The sequence below is a fragment of the Equus quagga genome, chromosome 12 (assembly GCF_021613505.1).
Source record: "Equus quagga isolate Etosha38 chromosome 12, UCLA_HA_Equagga_1.0, whole genome shotgun sequence".
In the NCBI taxonomy this organism is placed as follows: Eukaryota; Metazoa; Chordata; class Mammalia; order Perissodactyla; family Equidae; genus Equus; species Equus quagga.
Window position 1 is genome coordinate 11,782,970 of NC_060278.1, and position 18,301 is coordinate 11,801,270.

Sequence of the window (18,301 nt, forward strand, 5' to 3'; positions counted from 1 at the left end):
CTCCAGAACCCCTTTCATCTTACAAAACTAAAACTCAATACCCATTAAACAACAGCTCCGCATCCCCCCCCCTCACTTTTGTCTGTTTTTAATTATTATTGGGTTGTAGCATTTCGTTATATATTCTGGATACAAGTCTTTTGTGAGATATATGTATGGCAAATATTTTTTCCCAACCTGTAGTTTTTCCTACCATTTTTAGACAGCGTCTTTTGAAGGTCAGAAGCTTTTAACTTTAATGACGATCAACTTAGCTCTTTTCTTCTGTGGCAGATGGCATTTTCTTTGGCGGTGACTATATCTCACATTGCACATACACTTCTTAGGATGTGATTTTGATCTTCTTTTTCCCCTTGAATTTCACTGCTTCCTTTGTTCTAATTCAATTGACATATATATGTCATATACGTATACATATATATGTCTATTTCTAAACCCTCTATTTTGTTCCATTGTCTATTTGTCTGTCCTTTTGCCAATACTATACCACCTTAATTAATGGAGCTTTATAGTAAGTCTTGAAATCAAGTAGTATAAGTCCTTCACTTTTATTTCTCTTCTTCAAGATCGTCTTGGTAATTCTATAGCCTTAGGACTTCCATATACATTTTTTATTTTATTTTATTTTATTTTTTTGAGGAAGATTAGCCCTGAGCTAACTGCTGCCAATCCTCCTCTTTTTTTGCAGAGGAAGACTGGCCCTGAGCTAACATCCATGCCCGTCTTCCTCTACTTTACACGTGGGATGCCTACCACAGCATGGCGTGCCAAGCGGTGCCATGTCTGCACCTAGGATCCAAACCAGCAAACCCCTGGCCACCGAAGTGGAATGTGCAGACTTAACCGCTGCACCACTGGGCCAGCCTCCTCCATATACATCTTAGAATCAGCAAATCAATTTCTTTTTTAAAAAATCCACTAGGATTTTTTATTGGGATTTTATTGAATTGTATTTCTTGAGTCTCTTTAGCCAGTGATTTGTTTCAGAAACCAAAGACCCAAATAGCTACCAGATACCTAGTCTAAATAAATCAACGACAAGGATTTCTCTTTAGGTTTTGAGGCTACGATCTATGGCAACTAGTCGACCTAGTCATCCAGTAAAAGCTCACCATGATTGTGGCTTTGCTTTAAATGATAGGTTATGATGCTCTCTCACTGAGCTCAGGCAGACTCTTCACTGTTATATCTTTGTTATGGATTATGCTTTTCATTCATGGCCTTTCTAGCTTTGAATTCCAAATCGTCTGTTATTAATTTTGTTACTCTGATGTCTTCTTGTTTATATTTTATTGCTGTCTTTGCTCAATCTTTGATATTGCTGTGTCATTTTCTTTTAGTTGTGAACTTTTACGTAACAACATGATTGGAATTTAGTTCTTTAAATCTAACACTTATTTACATTTAATAAGAAACAAACTAGACACATTTATCAGCATAAGCGATATATTTGGGTTTATCTTGTCATCTTATTTTATACTTGCTTGCTCTTTTCTTTGTTTCCTGGCTCATGTAATATGAACCACATTTTGCTTATTTTTATTTTCTGTATTGTAGTGGTAAGCTTTAAGGTAAAATCAAATACCCATCACATTTCTGTAATTATGAAAACAAGAACCAGACCATCTTAACCCACCCTGGGTAAAACAAGAAGTTGTGTATGTTTTTATTTCCCCAAGTTTCATCTCAGCCTTAATTTCATCAATATATGCCTCCCTTCCTTCTAGTCTTTGTTAATTTATTTTGTTCAGAGAACTGCATTATTATTACACAATTTGTCTTATCACATAAAAGTATTTTTGATTAATTTTATTTTTGCTTTCAATTTTGTAACCACACGAATAGCCATTATTTATACTTATATTTACCTGTTTATTTTTAACCTCACAGACTACTTTTTAAAGTAGTCACTGACTTCCATTCTTCTTGAGTTCTTAATTTTGATTTATTTCTTATAAACTGGACCATGTCTTTGAGTCTTTTTCTCTTTTCTAGAAGGAACATTATCTTCACCTTGCTAGCCTCGACCTGAGGCCAGTTTAATATTTGTTTGTTGCTCGTTGACCTGGCTTATTTTCCCCGTTTGGATATTTATAAGCTATTTTCTTTAACCCTGAAATTTAAAAGCATCACTAGGATGTGAGTAAACATCATTATTTTATTAATTTCCCTTGAATATAAAGAGCCTCTCTGATCTATAACTTTGTCTTTTTTTTTCAGTTCAAACATGTTCCTTATGTACACTTTTAATGATTGCTTCTGCAGGATTTGTTTTTGCTCCTTTTTTAGAAACACTATTGTAGATTGAATATCTATTTTCTGTCTTCCATAGTTATCACATTTTCTTTAATGTTATGTTGTTCTCTTGGTCCTTTTCCTTGACATGTTGGAAAACCTTTCCAGGTGGCACCCCTCATCAAACTTTCGCAAATTGGTTTCAGGTGTGCCGAGAGAGTGATTGTCCTTGGCCCTCCAGGTAGCAGGGATGGGGGCATTACTGGGGTGGCCTGGACCTCTAACCCCATAGTCTAAGCTCACGAGCAGCCTTGTCCATTTCTCCCAGTGGTCTCTACAAATAATGCCATTTTTGTGTATACTACGACAGGCTAAAAGTTAGGAAAAATTACTCTACACCCTATTTTCTGCAATGTTAGTTCTAATCTTTACTACCTCTAACATTGGTTTGAGTTCTGTTATTGCATAGTTAGCAATCTCCTCATATTTTATGTAAATCTTTTTATCTTAACCTTTTTCTCAGCCCATTCTCTTCTCCTTGTGTAAGGTTTCCCATTCTTAAGCTGTTAATTTGAGGTCAAGTCTCAGTAAGATGGTCCCTTTTGTCTCTAGTCTGAATTTTTTGTTTCTTTCTTCCTTTTCATTTTTTTTTGCTATTAAATAAGCTATGCGTATGAAAAGGATGAATGGAAATACGAATGTACAACTTAAAGAATGATAATAACATGACTACCTGTGTTCTTAGGACCCAGGCCATAAAATGACTCTTTCCATAGGTCAGAAGCCCATTAACACACCCTGTCCATTCGCTCCCAGAGGGGACCATTGTCCTAATTTTTTTCTTTAGTTTTCCTTTACAGTTTTTGTCACCTGTGCATGTATCCCTAAGAAGTATGTTGCTGACTTGTACCTGTTTTTGAACTTTCTATAAATGAAAGAATATAATTGAAAAAAATGTTTGTATTCTTCAGTGATTTGCTCCATATTCTCAACATTACATTTCTAAGATTCATCCATGTCAACGCTTGTGGTTGTAGTTCACCCACTGTGAGTTCTCTATTGCAAGAATACATCACAATTTATCCATTCTGCTGCTGATCAACATCTGGGTTGGTTCTCATTTTTTTGCTGTTGTGAACATTGTTGCCCTAAACATTCTTGTAGTTTCACCTGATGCACACAGATAGTATTTCCAGGTTTTACACTAATAACAGAATCGCTGGTGGTCAAGTATTGGTCTGCTCAAGTCTATGGATGAGCTGATCTGATTACTACAACACAAGTATGCTGGCTTAAATACAATTGAAGTTTACTTCTCTTTCATGTCATAGTGAAGAAATGAGCAGCTCCAGGCAGGAGTGCCCCTGAGGAGCACTCCACAAAGTCATGCTGTACACAGGTTCCTTCAATCTTACTGGTCTGCCATTTCCTAAGATGGTTACCTCATCCACATCAATAAAGGTGATCAACTCCATGTCCATGGGTTCCAGACAGGAGAAGCAGGAGGTGCAAGGCAAGCTTGTTTATCCTTAATGTATGAGACCCAGAAATGGCGCGCACATCACTTCTACTCATGTCCCACTGTCTGATCTCATTGCAAGAGGCTGAGAAAGTGGGCAGCCAAATGCCCAACCAAAATATTACCAAAAGAAAAGGGAAGACCAGATATTGAGAGAAATGAAAGGTCTCTGCCATATAAGGTAAAGCCAAAGCGTTTTCCAAAGTAGAATTACTAATTAACACTACAGCCAGGAGTGGATGCAAGTTTCCGCTGCTCCACGCTGTCTCCACCACTGACCTTGTCAGACTTTATCATTGTGGTCAGTCTCATGATTGTGTAATTGTTTCTCCCTGTGGTTTTGGGGGTTTTGTGTGTGTGTGTGCTTTTGTAATTTGATTTTTTGCATTTCCCTGATTACTAATGAATTTGATTGTCTTTTTACATGTTTATTAGCCATTCAGGCTTCCTCTTTTATAAAGTTTTCAAGTTTTGGTCTTTTGTTTCTCCTGGGTTGTCTTTTGTTTATTTATTTACAGGAATTCTTTATATAACTTGGATACTAGTCCTTCCTCAGTTATATGTGTTTCAAATATCTTCTCCCACTTTACAGATGATGTTTTGGTATCTTTTCACAAATAGATGCTCTTAATCTTAATGTTAGTTTAATAATTTTTCCTTTTTGCCTTTACGTTTTTGTGCCTTAAGAAAACCTTACCTAAACTTTAATCGAAAATATATAGAAGACTCTGGGACTGACCCTGTGGCCGAGTGGTTAAGTTCTCATGCTCTGCTTCTGCGGCCCAGGGTTTTGCTGTTTTGGATCCTGGGCGTGGACATGGCACTGCTCATCAGGCCATGCTGAGGTGGCATCCCACATGCCACAACTAGAAGGACCCACAACTAAAATATATAACTATGTACTGGGGAGACTTGGAGAGAAAAAGAAGAAAAAAAGAAGAAGATTGGCACCAGTTGTTAGCTCAGGTGCCAATCTTTAAAAAACAAAAAGCCCATTATACCTTTAAATATGCATATTTAATATTTAATATATTTATATATATTTAATGCATTTAATAATATAAATATAATGTTTTTATATAGATATATATGGTCTTCTCTATGATCTTTAAAATTGTTTTGTTTTGCCTTTCAGATTTAGAGGTTTAATCCACCTAGAATTGATATTAGTGTATAGAGAGGAAGACATCTGATTTCATTTTCTTTTATATAGATAATCAATGGAACCAGCAACATTTATTGAAAAGTCTATTTTCTCCCCCGATACACAATTCCGCCTGTTATATACAATATTAAGGGTTCACATATGTATATATGTGTATATATATATATATATATATGTGAGTCTGTTTCTCCCTTCTGTTCTACTGTTCGATTTGTCCATTCTTGCACCCATATGACACTGATTTTATATCTACACATTTATTATAAGTCTTTTTCTGATACGGCAAATACCTGTGCCCTGATGTTCTTCAAAGTGCCTTGGCTTTATTGAATTTTTGCATTTCCATATAAAGTTTAGAATCAGATTGTCAATATTCACAGAAAAAAACAAAAACATAAGAAACAAAACAAAACAAAAAATTCTGTTGGCATTTTGATTAGAAGTGCATTAAATCTACAGATCAATTTGGACACAATCGGCATCCTTATGGAACTGAGTCTTCTCATCCTTAAACACGGTGTATCTCTTCTTTAGGCTGGATTTCAATAGAATTTTAGAATTTTCTGCACAGAAATCTTGCAATTTTTAAAAATTTAATCTTAGGTACCTTGTATTTTTATGCTCTAATGGAGGAGATGCATATTTCTTCGTGTAATTGGTATCAGGTTTTGCTTTATGTAATTTGAAGCTGTGTTATCAGATGCTTGATGCTTTAGCATTGCTGTATCCTCCTGGGAAACTGAGCATTTTTCGTTACGTAACGACCTCTTTATCTCTCCAAATGCTTTTTGCCTTAAAGTCTATTTTGGCTTTATAATACTACAGCTGCTTAACTTTCTGTAGGTCATTATTTTCTTGGTATATCTTTTCCTACAGTATTGCTTTCAACCTTTTGTGTGCTTATGCTTTGGATGTGACTCTTTTAGCATATGACTAGTTTTAGACTTTGTTCTTAATCGGGTTTGACAATCTTTATCTTCTAACTGTAATATTGAGTTCGTTTAAATTTATTGTAATCCTTGATACATTTGGATGTCTATTTTCTTATGTTGTGTTTTCTGTTTGTCTTTCTTCTTCTATGTATTCTTCTCCTCTCCTTGAATCCTTGTGAATCAGTTAATTTTTTTCTCATTGTCATTTGGGAAGTTCTAAACTCTGTCTCTATCAGGGAAGTCTAAATTTCCTCTATATCTTTACCATCCTCCTGAACACTAAAAGTTCTTTGAGCCATTAAATTTCCATCACCACCCACTATCAGTCTATTATGCTATTATATCATGCATTCTAATTCTGTTTTCCTTAATCTCCATGGTATATAATTATCATAGGCTCATTTGGTGAATATTTGTTTAGATTTACTTATATACTTACCACTTTCTTTATTCGCAATTCCTTCTTGTATCTCAGACCTTCCCTCTGGGATCACTTTCCTTCTGCATGAAGTACATTCATTAAATTTCTTTACTGGGCATCTGCTGGTGGCTCACACTCTCAGTTATCATTTGATGGAAAGTGTCTTTATTTTTGCTCCTGTTATTGAAAGATATTTTCACTAGGTGTAAAATTCTAGGTTGATGATACTTTCCCTTTACACTTGAAGATATCATTCCACTTTCCCCTGGTTTCCATTGTTACCATTGAAACTTTTTGACCTCTCTTTAACTGTGGTTTTCTTAATGTTAATCTGTCTCTCGTCTCTAGCTGCTTTTAAGATCTTTTTCTTTAACATCCTACAGTTTCACTGTGATGTGTCTAGTTGTAGATTTCTTTTGTTTATTCTGTTTGAGATTCATTGGAATTCATTTTTTCTTTTTCTTTTCTTTTTTTTGGTGAGGAAGATTAGTGCTGAGCCAACATCTGTGCCAACCTCCTTCCATATTTTTGTATGTGGGATGCCTCCACACCATGACCGATGAGTGGAGTAGGTCCACACCCAGGATCCGAACCCGCAAACCCCGGCTGCCAAAGCAGAGTGTGCGGAACTTTAATCACTCGGCCATGGGGCCGCTCCTCATTGGAATTCTTGAAAGTGGAGATTAGTTTCTTTCACTAGTTCTGGAAAGTTTTCAGTCACTATCGCTTTATATTTTCCCTTAGCCCTCTTCTCTCTCTCTTTTGAAACTTTGATTAAATATATGTTATACTTTGTCCCTCTGTCCTCTATATTCCTTTCCTTTCTTTTATATTTGATGTAATTCTGTCTCTCTGAGCTACATTCTGGATAGTATATTCCATTCTGTCCTTCAACTTATTGTGTTTTTTCACATATGTATAATTTTTCTGTTAAAACTGTCCCCTGAATTTTAATTTCAATTATTATATTTATCATTGTAAAAAATGCATAAGTAAATTTTGTTTGGTTCTCTTTTCAAATACGTTTCCTAATTATAGCAGTCCCCTCTTATCCATGAGGGGTACATTCCAAGGCTCCCAGTAGATGCCTGAAACCTCAGATAGTACAGAACCCTATAGAGACTGTGTTTTTTCCTCTACATGCATATTTGAGGTATGACAGCAAAACGAGCATGAATTTCTTTATCCTTCTTCACAATTTCACGGGTAGAAGAGTAGTTCTTACCATAAATCTTAGCAACCTCGGCATATGATTTTTTTTCTTTCCTTATCAAGTTGAGAACTTTCTCCTTTTTACTTAAAGGAAGCACTTTATGGCTTTTTTTTTTTTTTTGAGGAAGATTAGCCCTGAGCTAACATCTGCTGCCAATCCTCCTCTTTTTGCTGAGGAAGACTGGCCCTGAGCTAACATCTGTGCCCATCCTCCTCCACTTTATATATGGGACGCCTACCACAGCATGGCTTGCCAAGCGGTGCCATGTCCACACCCAAGATCTGAACCGGCGAACCCCAAGCCGCTGAAGCGGAATGTGAGCACTTAAGTGCTACACCACCAGGCCAGCCCCTATGACTTCTTTTGATATATCCAAATTGCCAGCATCACCACTCTTGTGCTTTGGGGCCATTGTTAAGTAAAATAAGAGTTACCTGAACACAAGTACAGTGATACCGTGACAGTAGATCTGATAATGAAGACAGCTACTGAGTGACTAACCGGTGGGTAATGGATACTGTGGACAAAGGGATGATTCACGACCCAGGTGGGACAGAGCAGGAAGGCTCAAGATTTCATTATGCTGCTCAGAACAATGACCAATTTAAAACTTAAGAATTGTTTACTTCTGGAGTTTTCTATTTAATATTTTCAGACCGTGGTTGACAACAGGTAACTGAAACCGTGGAAAGCAAAACCACGGATAAGTGGAGACTACTGTATTCACCATCAAGCGTCTATTTCTTATTTCTTGAAACATAGTATACGTACTTATTTTACATTCTATGACTGAAAATTCCTGCATCTGAAGTTTTAGATGGCCTAATTCTACTATCTTTTGTTTCTGCCGGCAACCACTCATGATGTGTGTACAGATTTTGCACAATGACCTGCTTGCTTTCCTTGGAAACTGATTCACAAAAATACTTTGAACCCTTGATTGAAGAGGAATTCTTCTATAAAAGATTTAAATGTGCTTCCTTCAGTTGCCATGAGCACCATCATTCTAGATTTAATTCTAGTTAAAATTTAAATTTTTTCGCTTATGGTGTTTCAGACCATAATTGTGAATTCAGCTTAAAAATGACATGGACTAGTTAATGGTTAGGAAGTCTCAGGAGAGATCTTTTGTCTACTTCAACTAGGGGCCAACCTTGGAAACAGGTGTCTTCCTTGCAGACTGCTTAGGAGAGCCTTGCTTGAAGTTGCGTTATCCCTTGCTGAAGTGGTAGCCTTTTGGTCCCAGATTTATAGTGGTGACAACTCCTGCATACAATCGTGAAGCGTGACAAATGCTCTCAACGCGGACAGTAGCTCCAGGATAGAAGGCTTAGTTTTCCATCTTCTTTTAGTCTTAGATCTGAGCCTTCTTGATTTTTCCTCAGCTTATGGCTACATTTAAGAACATAAGAAGTGAAAGTCTTATGTTGATTTAAATTCTGCTCTTGTGTTTTAATCACTAGTAATCTTTCCACATCACATCCCTAATTCCTTTGCATTTTATCTCAGCTGATTCTTTTCCAGAGACTTCTGCTTGTATTTCTTAGAGGCCATATATTCTTGTACTGTATTGTTGGGGCAAAAAAGCTTAATGAAGTTTTCATCTAACTCTCATAATAGATCATTTTTAAAACTATATGCTTCTTCTGGTTTCAGGATACTGTTTCTTTACCTGATTCTACAGCTTTTTCATAGTCTCTGTTTTATTTACTCTTTTCTCATCCTTGACAGGGTGAGATCTGTTGAAACCCAATTTATCAACTGCATTCTCTTATGTATTGCTCAAATCCCCCTTTCACATTTACACTTGAAAGGCAGGCTGTGTGCACAGGACCTATTCCTGACCCCAATTTTAGAAGATTTTAACTTTACAGCCCTGTCATAGAAGCCGTATTTTCTCCTACACCCGCTGCTTGAAGGTATGAAACAATGGACTATATTAGAACTTAAATTCCCAGCAATCATACATTTAACACACTTCTTTTACCATTTTCATGAAAGACTTCAAGGTAGTGAGGTAGTGACATCTAGGAGAAGAATTATCTAGACAGGGAAGGGACCATTGGAAGGCCCTAAGGTAGCAGTGGGCCTGGTATGTTAGAGAAACACCATGGCATCTGGTGTGGCTGGAGCAGAGTGAGAAAGGAGAGAAAGTAGTAATAAACATGGTCAAAGCATAATAGGGACTTTGATTTTTTTTTTTCTCTATGTAAAATTGAGAGCCTTTCAGAGATTTGAGCAGAGCAGTAAGACAATCTCACTTAACATTTTAAAGCGACAACACTGGCAGCTATGGAGAGCAGAGGCAGGGGGGAAAAGCAGATTAGGAAGCTATTGAAGTGATGCTGGTGAGAGATGGTGGCACGGCTTGATCACCCTGGTAGAGTAGATGGGCAAAGTAGGGCAGATACATGCTGGAGTACTATGTAGTACTAGGTCCTATGCAGTACTAGATTTTAGGTATACATAGCAAAATGGACAGACCTTTAAAATGTAGTGTTTGGTGAAAGTACTTAGTACTTAGTGGAAAAGTGGGAACACAGAACATACAAGGTATACTGTTTTTACTTTGAATCTAAGATGTACTCAACATTGGTTCAAGATTTTATAAATCTCTAAAAGAGAAAAAGTGCTGCCAATGATACTGTGACACTTCATCTATTTTAAGATGCATCCCAATTTTAGGGATGTCAAAATATCAGAAGGCTATGTCTTAGAATCAACAAAATAGGGTATCACATAACGCTACCGGCATAAATTAAAATACATGCACAAAATTACACATTTTTGCAAGAATATATTCAAATAAAAAATACACATAAAATATTTAAATAGTTTCTTTGAGGGGGAGACACAAATGGAGTGGGAGTGGGCTATGGGGGATAGAAAAATACACGCAAACACATTTATGTTCATGCACATATGCATACATACAAACCAACAAGAGAGAAGCCTTGAATAGGGAAAAATCTCACATAAATCCCCAGGGAGCATCCATGGACCTCAGACCTCTCTTTGGTAAACAAGCTTAGTGTACCTTTGACCTTTTCCACCTGCACATTTTTAATGTCGTGATTTCCTTTGCAATATATGGTGTTGGTGACAGTTCTGCTTGCATGTTGCTGCTTCTGAACTCGTGGAATCTAGGGTTTTGCTTTGTCATTGTTCAGTTCCTGGGAATCAAGACCATCACTGCGGTAGCCTTCAGGAGCTAGGAGGTGCTGTGGACGACCCTATGGCACCTGACCAGTTGCAAATAGCAAATATCAAATGGGGTAGGGATAATCCAAAGGAAGCAGAATCAGAAGAGACATTGAGGGAACCATTTTTCTTGAATTTTCTCTCAAAGTAGCCAGAATAAGGAAGGAGCCCATTCCATGGGTTTAAAGGAAAGGATTTCCCCAGCCATATTAGAGCAAATAAGTTAGGAGCATAGTTTTCATTCCTTCGTTAATTAAGCGCTGAAGAACATTCTACCCCCATTGATTTGAAAATTATTTCCCCTAGATAACACAGTGAATACTTTTTGTGTCTTTCAGAAAGTAAAACCTTTATTAGTGCAGTCTAAAGTGAACCTGGCAGAATCTACAACTTCTGTAAATGATTTTCATGGAGCTTTGGTCAGTAGATTATTTTTTCCCTATTAAACGTTTGATCAGGTGATGTTATCCTACCTCAGTAATGAAAATTTTTGGTTTACCTACAGATAGAAAACAAGTACCTGGACATAGACGGTGATCAGATAGCCTTTGTGTCTTCAACAAAAGGTAAGACTCTCTGTTGTTGGAAAAAAGGTTTACACGCAGAATAGATGCTTAATCTAGGTGAACATTGCTTTTCTTCCTTGTCCTGAAGTGCTTGGTATTCTTGGGGAACGCATGACTTTTTTCAGCCATTTATAAAACTAAGACATAGATATGCTGAATAAAAGAATGTTAATATGGATTTCTGAATATTGATCACTGCCAATTGCAGATGAATTTAATCATACTTCCAAACTAGAAAATGTCTTGGTTGGAATTCTGCTTCTTTTTTATTAAACTGCCAACAGACCTGAAGCTCCTGTGAAATTTCTATTTTTCCACTTTACTAATCAGAAGAAAAGTATGACTCTCTCTAGCATACTTTATCTCCCATCGGTCTACAGGACATCACATTGGACTCTTTTGGAACCAGAAGTATCTCTGTCCATTAGTTTCTATACATCTTTTGGAAGCAGCTGGGCTTCTTTTTCTCTAATAAACAAATTGGATTAGTAAAATATGACATTATTAGTTTAAATTGTTATTATTGGTGGTAACCAAAAGGTGTCAATAATTTCTGTTTTTCATGTCCCGGAATGTTTAAAAGTAGACTTTTATAATCTTTATTCACACACAGAGAAGTGTGTGATATGAATTTAAATCCCGGACCCTAACTTTTAAATCTTCTCCTTTTTTTTCCTCATTATTTTTGTTTTATTGTGGTCATAATAGCTTATAACATAGCGAGATTTCAGTTGTACGTTATTGTTTGTCATACACCATATAAGTGTGTGCCTTCACCCCTTGTGCCCACCCTCCACCCTCATTCCCCCAGTAATCACTAATTTATTCTCTTTTTCTATAAGTTTGTTTGTATTCTGCATATAAGTGAAATCGTATGGTGTTTGTCTTTCTCTGTTTGGCTTATTTCTCTCAACATAATACCCTCGAGGTTCATCCATGTTATTGAGAATGGGATAATTTTATCATTTTTTTATAGCTGAGTAGTATTCCATTGTATATGTGTGTGTGTGTGTATATATATAGATATGTATATATATACACACCACATCTTCTTTATCCAATCATCTGTCAATGGGCACTTGGGTTTCTTCCATGTCCTGGCTATTGTGAATAATGTTGCAATGAACGTAAGGGTGCATAAGTCTCTTTGAGTTGTCGATTTCCAGTTCTTTGGGTAAATACCCAGTGGTGGGATGGCTGGGTCATATGATATTTCTATTTTTAATTTTTTGAGAAATCTCCATACTCTTTTCCACAGTGGCTGCACCAGTTTGCATTTCCACCCGCAGTGGATGAAGGTTCCCTTTTTCCACAACCTCTCCGACATTTGTTGTTTCCTTTTTGAAAACTAGATTAAGCTTCAGCAGAGAGGAACCTATCTCTGGGTCTGTGTGTGATGGACAGGCTTTTTCTGTAGTGCTTATATGTATAGGTAGTATCTGTTCCAGAGGTGCCTGTCCTGGGTACAAAGGAATCCTTCAGCAATCACAATGCTGGCTGCCTCCTGGGCCGGCACTTCAATTACAGTAACGCCCAGAGTGGTTCTATAGCATGAAGCTGATAGCTTACAGAGCGGCAACCTTTTAAAGGTATTAGCATTTAATCATTAAATGATTAGATCTCTTGAGTTGTTGGAAATTCCAACCCGTACAGTAAGCTATTTCTAAAACATCATAATGTATTAGGAGAAGATAGAGTCTCATGATTTAGCTTAAAAATATAGATTGTTGAATTTGGAAAGTGTGGTTGGCCTGACATTTTAATTAGAGTTTAGTTAGCAGCATTCTATTCCCCCAAAAATCCACTTGAGGATTTTGCATCCAAAATCCATTTTCTCCAGCCAAGCAAACCACTTTTCAAAGGTCCATTTGAAGTAACACAAATAAACTTTGATGGCCAGCTGGAATATAAGGGAGTCGCAACCAAAATAAATGTTACTCCCTTTCCTCAGTGCTGAAAATGCAAAAGGTAGAGTTATTTCCACTCTGTCTGCTGAAAATCATCCTAAAATTCATTAGCCCACTTTTTTTGCCTAATAAAATTTTGCCTAATAAAGTTGAATGTAAATGCTTTTTTATGATCCATAATTTTACAGTATGCCACAAAGCTCATCATTCTGAATATTAACATGCATTGCAGGGGGCGTGTAGGGGGCAATGTTCACACCAAATGCCTCTGGACATATTCCCGAAATTTCCTTCTACTAACTCTCTCATACAACTTTGACACGTCATGTTCTTCCCCGTGAAGATACTAAGGGGAAAGAATCCAGTTAACGTTTTTGGTTAACTGGGTGGTAGTTAATCCAAAATTTACTAGAAATAAATTTTTAATTTTTAGCGAATCAAAACAAACAAATGAATGCCAGGAAGAAAGTTGAATTACAAATTTACTAATTAGGAGAGGAAATGAATCTTCTCATTAGAAAGCACAGGCTATGGCTACTGGATGGTAGTCACACTAGACACTCAAAAGGCCAAGTTGTCTTCATGACACAAGCCACTCCAAGCTTCCCAGATGCTTCAGAAGGTTGAGTATTCCCTTTGGGCCCCTCGGAAATAGTTTAATGCATTATTAATACTTTAAGCACTAATTAAATACATTATTAAAGTGGCATTTAGCTACATAGTTAGTATGTACCTGATTTATAGACAAATCTTTAGTACTTTCTATAACATGGGGAGTTACTGTGACCTATCTGGTAGCAGACCCCAAGTCAAACTCTGTAAAGTCACTGTTATATTGAGTTCCGTGTTTCAGAATATTAACATTTTAAGCACCCACTGAATGTTTCTCCTCCCTGTTAATGGCATCGTCAATGTCGCATCAAAGATCGAGGTTCTTAGGTCATACTTTCACACCCCAAGATACTTTTAAAAATTATGGATAGCTAACATTTAGTGGGTACAGGTGCCTTTTTAAATGTCTGTCATGTCTTAGCTCTAATCTTCACAAAACCCCATGAGGTCTGCATCCTTGCTTTCCCCCAGTCTACAGGGGAGACATTTGGGTACAGAGGTTTACTAAGCTGCCAGGGTTACACTACAAGTGACTGGAGTGGCAGGATTCAAACTCAGTGTGGCCCCAGAGCCCAGGCTTGTCACCACTCGAGTTACCCCAAGACTCATGCATGACAACGTGTTGTCCCATTCTCAACAACACACAATGGGAAAGCATGTGATGTAACAGAAAGATTTTGCAGGCCGACAGACTTTGGTTCCCATCTCAGTTCCGGCCGCTTACTCACTGGGTGACTTCATCTCAATTCCCTCTGCTGTGTAAAACGGGGATGGTGACCCCACTTCGTAGCTTTGTGATGAGGAGTGGATGAGATAACCCATGCTATGTGCCTAGTTAACCCCTCTCCCTACCTTTCCTCCTGAGGTGTTGATAATATTTTATTATAAAGTCTGCAAACCTGCATTTTAGCCCACTGCATGACTGCCACAATGTCCTCAGCAGTAGGCTAGTGATTTAAAAGAACTAGTCTCTCCTTTAGTTCTTTAGTAATTAATTTTCTTCCAGGCATAAGTATAAGAATAAAATCTATCATTATTATCAAAATATACAGCATATATTCTGAAAAGAGTGAAATAAAACATAAAATATAATTTAAAATAATGTGATGTCGAGTGAGGTATCTTTTCTAAGCAGATTGAAAATGACCTTTTTTTTATGTTGCAAGTTTTAACCCAAAAAATTCTAAAAAGAACAACAGAGAGTCACTTAGGCAACACAGGAAAAGAGATAAATATGTAAAAAGAGATAAATAATTGTTCCCTTGTTAATATAAGGGAATAAAAAATGAGGTTCAATACTGTCTGCAAAATTTCAAAGCAGTTTCTTACGCAGTGGTAATTATCCCAAGAGAGCCCAGGTAACATTATTAATTTGTTTGCTGCTTAACTGTGATAAAATTTGGGATCTGAGCTGCCCATTGTGTAGTGTGCATGGCCACAGACTTTATGTACTCAAGAAGACCTTTCTCACAGTCCAGTAATTAGGTGCTATTGACATTGTAATCTTTGGAAATGTTCTTAATGAGCCCCGAAGACACAAATCTCATAGATAAAATCTCAAAGTAACAGAGGCTCTTTAAGTGGCTTGTCGGTAAGAGAAAGCTCAAACATAAATATCTGAAACACGGGAGAAAGCCAAATTTAAACCTAGATTACATTGTGTTGTTAATTCTCTGAGACTTTTAAGAAAGAAACATTGAAGAGGTGATTTTAAAGGCTAGGAGAATTCTCCATCGCAATATATTTGAAATAATTTAAAAACCTTTCTTTTTACCCTTGGAAAATTTTGATCTGAAAGGTGTTTTTTCACTAAGTGTATTTTCCATCAACTTGTAAAAATAAATATTACTTGAAAGTGGAGTTCAGTTGCCCCTGTTTTTGTTTTAAACACAAAAATAATTTTAAAACACACAAGAAATTGGAGCTTAGAAAAAAGAGAAAAAGAAATTTTAGGCATTAGTATTGTTTTATATATTGTTTCCAGACTTCAACTATAATTAATATAATTTACTAAAGTTTTCAAATTCTTATTCAAATGCATGTTTTACAATATTATTGCATATACTACACATATATAAACAACATATAACATTGTTTAGCATGTAATTGATGGCTATAAAAAAGGATAGAAGAAGGAATTAATCAATGAATGATGAATTAAGTACAAGGACTAGCCTGATTTACTATATATAATGTATTAAGGTGTCTGTAAATGTTTGTGATGTCACCACCACCAACTTTTGTACTAATTCCCTTATTGTTATCAATTACCTATTATTCAAATGCTGTATTTCTAAGTTGTATATGTCATCCTTGTCTTTGAGATTTGAACTGATTCTCAACTACCTTTTCTTAGGAATTTTCCTTGCTCTTTACACCTATATTCTAGAGATTGTTTTCTACTCGAAGCATGGGATTTAGAATTATTAGATAATAAATTAAAGCCTGGAGGATCAGCAGCCTGTCCCTTAATATACCTTTCCAAATATAGAGAATTCTCAATGGCATAGAAAAGAGTCAAGGTGACCAATTGGATCAGAATATTAATCACAAAAATCAGAAGTTCTCTATCTAGTTGAAACTCTGTCTATAGGTCAGAGATGGGGTTGAAAAATGTGAAAACGAAAACAAAAGGTAATCCATGCTTTGAAAATACGGTGTTAATTTTTGAAATAAGTAAGCAAGCAAATTACTTTGAATTTGTAAGATCGTAAAACTTTAATAGAAAAAAAGACTAATATCTACTAAAAATATACCTTATTAACTTGAGGGATGTCTTGTATTAATTCAGGTTAGTAACGCTTTTAAGTATATGTAGACAATGCTTCATTTAACGAATGCCACTAAGCACATTCCTAATTATGCCCAAAACTGGTACTTAGAGCTCCCCAAAGCGTGAAGCCTGAGACAAGGATGCTTTCTGCTGTGTGTTCCGTTGTTGGACCATGAGTTGGATTCCAGCAGCCTCCCTGGATCCTGTGGCCACTGATTTCATCCCAAACCTCAGATTTCATCCCAACCTGCCCGGTTGCTGCCCAATTACTCAAGAGGCATTATAAACCATATAAGCCTTATGGTGGTAACAAAATATTAAGAAAGGGTTTAATTAGTGTAGAGACAAGTGGACATTAATTTTTTAATTTAAGAATGTCTCTGTTACAGAAATGGCAAAATGTTACAAGATACTGTGCATGGATTCATGCAAATTCATGGACATATCAAGTGCACCCTAACTGAGCTAGAAATTACATCTTTGCACGTGAAAGATGCCATATGAATATGCCATCCAACTGGAGGGACCCCAAGTCTGGGATTTGAAGGACTAAACTGAGATCAGAAAAGCAGATATTTAGAAATGCCAGTGTATAGAAATGTCACCGGACTCCATTCCTCAGCCTGTCACATTCCTAGCCAATTCAACTTCTTCAATGTAGACTCCTCATCTTAACATCGACAATCGTGTGGAAACAAGTAGGTCAGAGGAAGAAGTATGTTGCCTATTGTTAACTCTACACAATGTAAGCTAGAGGCAGCAAAAGGTCGTAAAATAATTTCATTATTGTGTCTTCATAGCTGTAAGAATGCAATTGAGGAAGGGCTTAATTTCCTCACGGATGTATTTGATATAGAAACTATTTTTATTATGAAATATTTCAAATATTCAGAAAATATGTTGAATACCACCTGGCTCTGTTAGATTTTGCCACTCTTGATTCGTAAAAGAAATAAAACAGTGAAGATAGAGTTGAAGCCCCCTGGTAACCACGTTCCTCCCTCTGTCTCCAGAGGTAACTACTCCTCTGATTTTAGCATTTGTCAATCTTGTATATTTTATAATATTTCTATACATACGTACATACACACGCAACATATATAACATCTTTTGGCATGTTTTCAAACATTATATAAATGATAGTGGAATGTATGTATTCTTTCCCCCCTCAACACATGCTATGTTTTTGAAATTTAATTATAGTATTTTTCTGTATGGAGCTTGAGTTCATTTATTTTACCTGTTATACAGTATATTCCATTGTATGACAAACTACAATATATTCATTCTCCTGTTGATAGGAATTTAGAGATTTTCAATTGGTTGCAGTCATAAACACAGCTGCTATTAACATTCCTGTACATTTCTCATAGTCATATGTGCAAGAGTTTCACTAGAGAAAATACCTGAGTTGAAGAGTATATACATCTTTAACTCTACTAGACACTGTTAAATTGTACTACTAAATTGTTACACCAATTTGCACTCATACCAGTGGTTTATGAGTTTGTATTGCTCCATATTCTTACTAACACTTGAGGTTGCCACACTTTTTAATTTTTGCTGATCTGACGGGCAGGAAATTATATCTCATTTTTTTATTTGAAATTTCCCCGATAACTAGTGAGAATAATTTTTTGTATGTTTACTGATCATTTTGGTTTCCTCTTCTGTGAAGTACTTGTTACTAGCAATTGACCATTTTTATATTATTTGTTTATTCTTCTTTTCCTTATTGATTTGTAGGAGGTTTTTAT

At 36.3% G+C, this 18,301-nt stretch overlaps 1 protein-coding gene across 1 annotated transcript in view; it reads left to right on the forward strand.

The window, feature by feature from the left end:
- The window catches only part of C12H10orf67 (chromosome 12 C10orf67 homolog), a 145,879-nt gene that overhangs the window by 115,004 nt on the left and 12,574 nt on the right, over positions 1-18,301 (forward strand). The window contains exons 16-17 of the mRNA XM_046679607.1: positions 11,025-11,105; positions 11,192-11,252. Coding sequence (XP_046535563.1) covers positions 11,025-11,105; positions 11,192-11,252 — 142 coding nt within the window. The remainder of the gene's footprint in view (positions 1-11,024; positions 11,106-11,191; positions 11,253-18,301) is intronic.